Raw genomic sequence first — 10504 nt, 5'->3', positions numbered from 1 at the left:
ATAAGATTTCATACACCTGGTGGGGAGTATTCTCATTTCTCGTTTCTGTTGTCTCTGCTATCATAATCAGCATCTTAACAGGTAAGTAATACTGAATGCAATGGCAAGGGAGCCGTTTCATTTGATTTGATTCGATTTATTTATTTCTGTTTCACAGTGATATGATAAACATAACAAAACAAGGTCGAAAATACTACAAAATATAATATGTATATATAAATAATCATAAATTTAAGGAACACAATTCAGTAAATAAATTTATCTCAAATGACATTTGTATTTAAAGGTAAGACGGAGGGACTTGCCGAAAAAAGCAAAGCTTGTACAAGAGGCAAGCCCCTATCTTAGTTACATTACAAAACTACAACAAATAAATATTGGGTCGTAATAATAATTTTGTTTATTAAATTCATTAAACGTGTAATAATAACAAATTTGCAATAACAGTTACAAGTTACTGAAAAACGTTCAATCTGATTGGCTGATAGCATTTTTTTTAAAATAGAAATTGTGCAATTGTTATTCAAAGTTCGTCTTTATTACAACAGTTCTTTCTCAAACGGGACCAAAATGCTGTTACATATTAATTTTGAATGATTTCCACGCTGTAAAGGTGCAGTAATAAATGAAGTGTTAACCGATTTCCGCCCGTGTTAATACAACACGTTTGTTTCTTGTTGTTTTAATACCCTTTAGCTTTGTGTTCAATCTATAGGGTGTAGTTTTAACACCTCATGATGTTGTCATCCAATGACACCAACTGGCAGTTTTAACACCCGAGTTTTTACACCTCATTAGGCCTATTTGTATATGAATACTTAACCCTGTATCAGGAATCATAATCATGATGAAATACTGCAACATTAATATAGGTCTATCATTTTTGCAGAAAGATGGACGTTATGGTGATCACAGCGTGGCCAGTGAAAAAATCCGATTATGCGAGAGGAGCAGCAAAATTATGCTAAATCGCCAAAAATTATGCCAAACCCTTAAAAAAAGTTTTTCAACCTAAATTTTAGAAGTGGCTAACCCAAATTTTTATACAAGCAAAAAAAAGAGAGAAAAAAAAGGAAATCAACCTAAATTTTAGGAGTGGATGCATGCATGTGAACGATTTCCCCCACTTCTGTCGGTGCTGGCGCCAATCATTAGTTAGTAGAAATGTGAAAAATGAAAAACAACATTTGGGGGATCAAAATTATGCTAAATATGCTATTATTATGCCAGATTCTTTGCTTAAAAAGTCTAATTATGCCAGGCATAATGAATTATGCTGAAAGGGTCGAAATTATGCAAGAAAGCATAATTATGCCAGTTCTGGCATCGTTGGTTGATCATGAGAAGTGCAAGCCTTTGTAATGCAGGTATTAAACGTGTACACCTGATTCAAGCTTACATCCTTGTGACTGTAACTTCGGCCAATAAATCAGCCCGAACTTTTTATCACCTCTGTCTTATCTGATTTTTCAGGCCCTCAGGATCCGAGAAAATTGGACCCCCGTTTGATATGTCCAGTGGTCGATAGATTGTTTTGCTGCCTGCCTGAGAAATGGAAGATACCACTCCGCTGCGGGGTAGGGGAGGACTTTAACGCAGACGAGGTAAATTTGATTTAATATTACCATTCTAAGAAAGCTAAAAAACAATGGCCCATATTCTGAAGTCAGGTTTAGCTTAGACCATGGTCTAACTCTGTGCTAAAATTATGGGGAGCCAAACATTCAAAATTTCTGTGTATTTTATATATTTCATATGTTTACCCTCCCCCCCCCCTTTTTTTGGCTTTTAAGATGTAGAATTTTATTTCAAAATAATTCAGTTATCATTCCAGACAATTATGAATAATTTGAATGTTATATCATTTAATAAATTGTATGTGTATTTTAGTGATTTGTGCCGCATTGGCTATCCATATTTAATCCACAAATTTAAACCAGGGTTTAATCTAGTAAATCCGATTTCAGAATACGGGCCTAAGTGTTTAAAGTGTAGGGGTGGGTCGAATTGGGCACCTCATTCATTGTTACCCCTTTTTCAAGTGATTAAAAGAAATGAATGTAACAAGAAAATACCAAAGAAAACCACGAAACATGGAATAGAGATGAATGAAATAAATGATACGCTATAGGCCTACCCACGTTTGTTGTTGTTAGATTTGGATATAATGTTATCAAATTGGATTTACATAACGAGCTTTCATATTATTCTATTTTCTGATCAGAACATGATTGTTAAAAACATAATTATTTCTAATAATTCATGTTTTCTCCTTTTTTCATTTATTCGACATCGAATATAGAAGGAATACGAGTACCAAGCAATGAGGAAACAGGATCAAGTAAACCACGAAAAAGAAGGAGGAATAGAATTCCATAAAATTACAGAAACTTAATACGAAAAGAGTAATATTCTCATCGAGTTCACAGTCTTTTTTATTCGAGATTCGGGATGTGGGAATATTCATCATTGACAATGCTGCACTTGACTACATACATACATTCTGCGGAAAGTTCCAGGCTATCACTTTGGTCTCTGTTAGAAAATGATGAACAGATATTCAGCAGAAGACGAACAGGTTTCATGCGTGACGTGCCTTTTCATCTATTGCTGCCCTTCTCTGGAACTCCCTCCCTTCTTTACTCTCCATGAAATTGACAACACTGAACACTTCAAAACCGTCTCTCAAAACTCACTTATTTCAGCAGATGTATAGTAATTAATCATTATTGGATGAGCTTGCGCCTATGAATATTTTTAACAGAAACATGGCGCAATATTAAAGGGATTGTCCGGGCTGAAAATACTTATATCTCAATAAATAGAGTTCTCTCGACCGCTACGCAGAACGTTTCCGTGAACATAGAGAATGTATTGCCAAATGTCCTTCGTTAAGACAATGAAGCCTTTGTCGAGAGTGGGTGCATCGAAAGATCAATTTGTCCGTGACTTCGGAAAACGACATAACTATTTCGGACGAGATTGCTGTTCCGCTGTGACAATTTTCGACTAGGAGCTCCAAACTTTCCATTGTGATTTGATCTGCTTTTCAGTGGCATACCCAGGATTTTTCAAAGGGGGGGGGGCAAATTCGTCCGTCCAAAAATTTGACAAGCACCCCCCCCAAAAAAAAAAGAATGTTTTTCAACCGCAAATGAAGGACATTTCGCACCAGAAAAAAAATTGACAAAAAAAGGGATCAGTTGTGACTCGGGGGGGGGGGGGGGGAGGCCCTTGCATGAGTTGTGATCGTCAGGGGGGGGGGGGCAGTATGCCCCCTGCCCCCCCCCCCTTAGGTATGCTAGTGCTGCTTTTGCAATGCATATGATGCGTGCAAGGATTGATTCTGCTTCGCAGTGCAAGACATCTTTTGTGGTCTCTCTGACCTAATTAATACATTTCCCTTAGACCTATGTGTGTTAAACTGGCAACTTAAAAAAAATAATTTAAAAAAATGCGGATGAAATTCGGGGGTCGAATGTTACTACCAGTGGATAGGTTATATATCTTAGAATCCATTTCTGACCCACAAAATGGGTCCCTCGACCGGCTCATTAAAAGAAATCTGTATTTATGAAGACATCTCCTGGGAGCGTTTCACCAACATTTTTATCCGACAGGTTGTCAAATCTGATTACCTTCCTTGATTCTGATTGGCCGAAAGTCACCGTTACTAAGGTAACTGTCGGATAAAACATACGACAAGTCCTTTTGTGAAACGCTTCTCTGAGTGATCAAATTGATCACTTGAAACAGTGAAATAGCCCTAATATCCTTTCGCCAGTCAAAATATAGTTCCAAAGTTGGTTATATTTCTTCCCAATTTTGGGAAAACAAGATGATATTCATACACTTTTTCTCAACTATATCATAGTGAAATTAGATTTAATGAATACTCAGTCAATTGCAATTACAATAGATAATTTGTATTATTTATTTGTCAAATTCTTCAGTGTAGCTCAATTTCTTATCCGATCGTAGAAAAATAAAGTAGTCAAAGATTATGTGGGTCATGAATTCAGTTAATATTTTACAAACCCAGGCAGACCCTTCATCTCTATTCCAGGTCCTTTGTATTACGTCACGTATATCCTATTTTTATGTAATTTGTATTGCACTGTTATTCATGTATTTTGAAATGCCGAATAAACAATAATAATAAAAATGAAAAAAATGCGAATGGTTGGCTCGAATGACATAGGCCTGTCTTTTGCCCCCCCCCCTTCATTGTAAGGCCCATGCAGGGTGGTGTACGTTTCGTTACAAATCCTGACAAGTAGAAAAGAGTTCTCACTATTTCAAAAATATAAAGAGAATCGCTTTCTGGTTATAAATGCATTATGGGATATTCGATAGAAGGAATAAGTCATGTACCCCCCTCCACCCCCACCCCTTGATCCACAAATTCCTGCAATAAAACGAGAAAATCATAATGCATGTTTAAATCAGAAGTAGTTTATAACAAGTCTTTAAAAAATTATTCGAACATACGTGCTTTTCTCAATAATGATGTTTGCATGAAAGCCAGTAATGACACCTCGTATTTGCAGAACAATAAATAGATTGTATTTGCTCAGCCTATTAGTTTTGTTGTGTGAATGAGTGACAAATATTGGATGTACCACATATTTATATGATGTTCTTTCACAACTTAAGATTTTCCAAATACACAAAATCAATCATTAATACAACCTAGTCGAATTGAAGCCCTTAACAAGGATTTTCCATGCCCCCTCCCCACACCCTGGCCTCATTTCTCAAATATTTCATATCCTATAACCTCAGTCTCAGGCCCTGAACCGTACCTACCACCACCACCCCTAAGCCCGACCCTTTGTTATTTAGTTTAAGGAGTTTGAAAATAGCCAAGAAGCAAGAAAAATGTAAAATAAGAAAGTTATGACATTTTTCAGTTTCGATTATTTTTCACAAAACACTTACTTGAATAACTCAGTGATGTGCAAATGACACAGTTCCTCCCTCAATATTTCCTTTTTTTAATTGTTATAAAATATTTCTTTTTTATTCTTCATTTTTTTTTTACAGATTTGACAATGAAGACCAATCGACTTAACCATAAAGTGTTAAAATAATGGCAATTCCACTTGCTCGGGGAGAAATAGAAATTTCTTTCACACAACAATGAAGAAAAACAATAGATTCTTTTTTCATATTTCATATAACAAAATACAAAAGAAATAGTGTGTGACGGTTTTCAGTCTGCTCATTTGTATATATACCTACCAGGATGTGCATTATAACTGTTTTGTGAAATTAAGCAAAACTGTAAAAATGTCATAAATTTCTTACTTACCCGATTTTGATGACATTATTGAGGCGGACTAGTCCTTTAATTATGTTAAGGTATTATGCTATTACAAAATTATTATGGATTGATCTGTACTTGATCATGTTGATTTGTATTTGTATTTGATGTATAAGTGATGGCGCATACATTCGTAATTCCGAAGCTTCGTTATTCCGAAGGTTCGGATATTCCAAAGGTTCGTTATTCCGAAGGTTCGTAATTCCGAAGCTTCGTTATTCCGAAGGTTCGGATATTCCAAAGGTTCGTTATTCCGAAGGTTCGTATTTCCGAAGTTTCGTAATTCCGAAGGTTTTTTAGTCCGAAAACGAAATGAGGTTCGTAATTCCTAAGGTTCGTTAGTCCGAAAACGAAATGAGGTTCGTAATTCCTAAGGTTCGTTAGTCCGAAAACTAAATGATTAACGAACCTTATTTCGTTTTCGGAATTACGAAGTGTAACCTTGTGATGTAAATGAAATAGATTTCTTGAATCTTGATTCTTTATGGCAAAAATTCATGTTCGGTTGATGAAATTAAACGCACTTTCTCTGTGATCATTTTATTATTCGTGTGGTCCAGTGGTTAGAGTATTGTCACTCATAATCGCAGGTTTGTGAGTTCGAATCCCGATCGATTTGCCATTTTCTCCACTTTTATGAAACTATTCGAGAGTAATGACTGCCTCCCTCCTGACGAGTCACAACTCATGCAAGAGAAGGTACCCCTGCCCACCCCCCCCCCCCTGACGAGTCACAACTTGCCCCCTCTTTTAAACTTGAAGACCTTTTTTTTCTGATACGAAGCCATTTATTTGTGGTTGAGGACCTTTTTTGTTTTTTTTGCTTGTCAATTTTTTTGGCAGACGAATTTGCCACCCCCCTAGGAAAATCCTGGGTACGCCACTGGTCAGCCACTACATGCCTGATTAACCTAGCTAGACGTAAATTGATTCTTACTAGGTAATTGGTTATATACCAGCTTGTCGTTTACTAGCAAAAAGCTGCCCCGGTGTGTTCCTACCATAAACTGAAACAGAAAAGAGGGCCCCTCCCAATACAACATAATTATAAACCTCCATGAGAAAATAAAACCTGACGTATAAAGCATATTGAGAAGTGCTGAAGCTGCGCTGTGAACACTCGGATGTTAAAACTGACATCTGTTTGTGTCCTTAGAATAAATACACAGTGAGGTGTTAAACTTACACCCTAGAGATTGAACATAACACCGAGTATTAAAGTAGATACCAAAGGTGTAATTATGTCTTTCTTGTGGCTGATCGCAGTGTGTTCACAAAGTGAGCTATGTGAAAATATTATTCACATTTTTAAAATGCTCACATTCGAAGGTTTTAAGATATTTTCACACTGTGGACACCTCGACAGTGTGACTGTTCACAGAGTGTCTACATGGTCATTGACATGGCCATGGGAAGCGGGGGTGCTGTGGGTGCTGAAGCATCCCCCGAATTTTCCCTTCTTGTGCTGCGTGTATTATTCCCCATTTGCAGCACTCCCATGTATTCTAAAAAAATGTGTACAAATTAAAAACATTATATATAACACAAATGACCTTCAGGTTGTATTGAAAATTCCTCTTTTTTGGGCTTTTCAAAATTCTGTGACTAATCTGACCTCCATTTTTCACTGATTTTTTTCTTTTTCTTTTTACTTTTCAAATTTATATCAGCACTCCCAGTAAAAAAAAAAAAATCATTCCCAGGGCCCTGATGACTATATCACACTGTTGAAATGCTCCCGGGGGGGGGGGGCACTTACATTGGCGAGTGGATACCATGCGCGACCAAAAAACACGTAAAAAGGATGTCTTTTTCACGATAGGGCACGTTACGTACGTAACGTGATAAGGGTGTCAAAAACACAAAAATAATGAAAAAAGGGTATCTATTTCGCTAGGAAAATTACGTGTTTAGGGTCGAATTTGCGGGGATGATAAAACAAAATTAAAATGTTTTATAAAGGATGTCCTTTTTGCCCCAACACTTCGTGTTTATTTGCGCGAGGTGTAGAAGGTGGGGTCGTACTAAAAGGCCAAATAAGGTAAAGTCGACGACCGAAGAACCGTAATAAAACATTCCTGTACTTGTTTAGGGGTTCATTTCAGGGAATATTTGCCAAGAGTATCGTTTTGTTTCCAATACTTGTTAAGGGTAGGGTTTCACACGCCAATACTTGTTAAGGGGTGCATTTTCAGAATATGGATATTACGTGTTTAGGGTGCTTTTCGAGACCCCATGGTCGCGCATGGTATCGCGATCCACTCGTGAACGGAAGTGCCCCCCCCCGGGAAATGATCAAATGGAGCAGTGTGAAGGTGATTTCACATTGAGTTCTACACTGTCAACACGGGTGCTAAGAGATGCAGTGTGAAACGAAACAGGGCTAAGGAAAAGTGAGGCTAAGCATTAGCCAATCACAGAAGCCTAAATTGCACGTTAATCGAGCTCTATATGGTAAAATCATTTTCACGAGCTGTGTGATTGCCCGGGGTTCAGGAGTTTACCCCGGCTAAACAAATAGTATGGGGTTAAGAAAGACAGTGTGAATCGAAAAAAGATACTATGGGGTTAAGGACATGCAGTGTGAAAAGCATATAAGTTCTTTCCAGTAGCGATCCTCCGATATACTCCACTCATACTCTAACTTGAATGTTTGGGGTAAAAGTGTGCACCGCTTGGAAAAAAAAAATACCTCCTATCATTATCCTGAGTGTATCTTTTTGTTTGTTTGTGTTTTGCTATACAGAAATAAATACCCAGCTATTTTTTTTTGATCGGGCGTTATACACAAATGTGAGATATAATCCATGTTGTCGATTCTGTGTACAGAAACCGAGTAGGTATAATGTATGACACGAAAACGAAATAAACGCTAGAAATTAATTAGATTGATGTGGCAGAAAGCACACTCTAAAAAAAACCCAAATCAGTCAAACTGACTCGATCATTTGCCGCCATGTCCAGCTGAGTGAAACTGTTCGGAATGTCTCGTTATATTTTTCTCTCTACTAGTCAGAAAGTTTGTGTCCTCGTAAAATATGACAAGAAAATAATGTGACGAAGCACCAACCAGTTTCCCCTGATGATAACTTAGTGTTATTCATTTTTATTTTGTTAAGAGTGCAGAGGAGTTTTCAACAAATTTTGCAAAAATTAACTTGATATAAAAAAAGAAAGAAAAAGATAGAAAAGAACGTGTGTTCGCAGGTCACGGTAATTTGTTTATTTGAAATGGATGATTATTTATCACGCAAAGTTATCCTTGAAATTACATTTTGTATCCTCTTCTCCCGACCAAAATAAGTCCCAACGCTACAAAACTTACTTCAAAGCATGATAATATGACATGATTATAACCTGAAGGTGTGTTATCCGAATCCAATACTTCTTCGCCTCCAACAATGCTTCGACAACTATTAACACGTTGGCGACAATGTTCATGATTTAGAAGCTGTTTGATCATGATCTTATGCAGCGCCTGGTTAAAGGTAATGTAGGCTATACAATAGTCTAATCAACCATCTCAAACATCAATTTAAATTCCCCCCTGAAGGCAGTTATGTAATTTAAAAAAAGTGGAGAGGAAAGGGAGTACGAAAGGGAGCAGCAGCAATGCAGCGTGATTCATACCCCCCCCCTCTCGAAATGATGGAAACGTAATTTAAAGTAATGTAATAAAGTTCATATTTATTTTAATATGTATGTTTATTATGTATATTATTATGTATATCATTTAAATTATTTTGTTTCTGTTTGTGTTTCATTGTATAATTTTGAGAACAATCCAACATGTTTGTGATTATAATCAATAAATTTTGAATTGAATTGAATTGAAATTGAATTGTATTTATTGGTTTCTTTTCCTCTATGAATACCCCCCCCCAAAAAAAATAATAATAATTGACACATGTGCTGCATTAATAATAATAATTCTTTATTCGCTTCTTTAAAAAGCACATACTAATGATACATAGTACGAAAGAAGAATAAACAAAATACGGGGAGGAGTGGAAGGATATCTGCTCCGAAATGTGATGATTTGATGATTTGAGAAGATTGCTCAAATTTAAGGGGAAAGTGTAAAAATATAAGGTGAAAGTCCATTCTTAATTATTATTTTAGCCCTCTAAAGGCTTTTATATAGGTCAAATGATTTCAAAATACATTATTACACAATAAAAAATTGACCTGAAACAATGATGATATTTAACAATTCTCGCAAGTCAACAAAAAATGAGGTGACATCCATATAGTATTCAATTTTTTAAACAATCCCGCTAGAAAACAACCTTGTCTGTGTAGTTGCTGGGCCTGCATGTGTCCTCATGTTTTGGTTGTTGTGTGTGTTTTTTTTTTATTTATGAGGGGAGGGAAGCTGATTCATTTTTGAACGTATTTCTGAATTGATTCTTAATTGACTATATTTGATTTTCATTGTGTATTTATACTTTCTCCCACCCTAAGAATCTCTCTCCCCTCTATCCCTCTCTTTCTCTCTCTCCCACTTTCTCATAATTCATATCATTAATGTATCGACTCATCCAAGCCACTATGACACACCTGTGATAGCTTCAAGTACTCCGTCGATTTCACTTTATTTGTTGAACAATCGACATCCACTTTAGCGACTTTGCCCCGCTAATCAAAAGAGTAAACAAGATCATAAAAAGCATCTTCATAGAAACGTTAAGGTGGTGATTATTCCACTAGACAGTAATACCGCCCTCGGCCGTCTGGGAAAGGCCATTCTTGTCTTTCTGTTTGGTGTGTCCTTAGCTACAGAAGAATACAAAAGGGTAAGAGAAGAATAAACGTATTACCACGCACAACGCCCGCGGTAGTTTATATAGGGACCTCTCTGTGGGGGAAAGCCGCCGAAAGGAATCCTATACGCAGCAAAGTATCTCAAAAGACTCGTCGACAATGTTTGTAGGGGTGAAAGATTCATCACTGAAAAAAAAGAAGTTTTTTTTAGTTTTATCAAATAGTAAAGATGCTTATAATTCATCTATAAAGTCATATTTTATTACATGTACTAATAAAATCAGCCACTTGAACATTAACTGATTGTAAATTTTATGATCGTTTTCAAAGCGATACTTTTGATTATGAAGAACCCCCTAAACACGAATGGAGCGGTCCAACTAATCATCAATAAGTCCATTCGCAAGTAGGTGC

At 36.5% G+C, this 10504-nt stretch overlaps 1 protein-coding gene across 1 annotated transcript in view; it reads left to right on the top strand.

The window, feature by feature from the left end:
• LOC121420663 (sodium-coupled monocarboxylate transporter 2-like) overlaps nt 1–2476 on the top strand; it is a 28013-nt gene extending 25537 nt beyond the window's left edge. The window contains exons 13-15 of the mRNA XM_041615326.1: nt 1–81; nt 1474–1604; nt 2303–2476. The exon at nt 1–81 is cut by the window's left edge and continues 20 nt beyond it. Coding sequence (XP_041471260.1) covers nt 1–81; nt 1474–1604; nt 2303–2395 — 305 coding nt within the window. The 3' untranslated portion in view covers nt 2396–2476. The remainder of the gene's footprint in view (nt 82–1473; nt 1605–2302) is intronic.
• The last annotated feature ends 8028 nt before the right edge of the window (nt 2477–10504 follow it).

The sequence above is a fragment of the Lytechinus variegatus genome, chromosome 8, assembly GCF_018143015.1.
Source record: "Lytechinus variegatus isolate NC3 chromosome 8, Lvar_3.0, whole genome shotgun sequence".
Classification (NCBI taxonomy): Eukaryota; Metazoa; Echinodermata; class Echinoidea; order Temnopleuroida; family Toxopneustidae; genus Lytechinus; species Lytechinus variegatus.
Note: the sequence above shows the minus strand (reverse complement) of the source record. Positions and strands in the feature narration are given on the sequence as shown.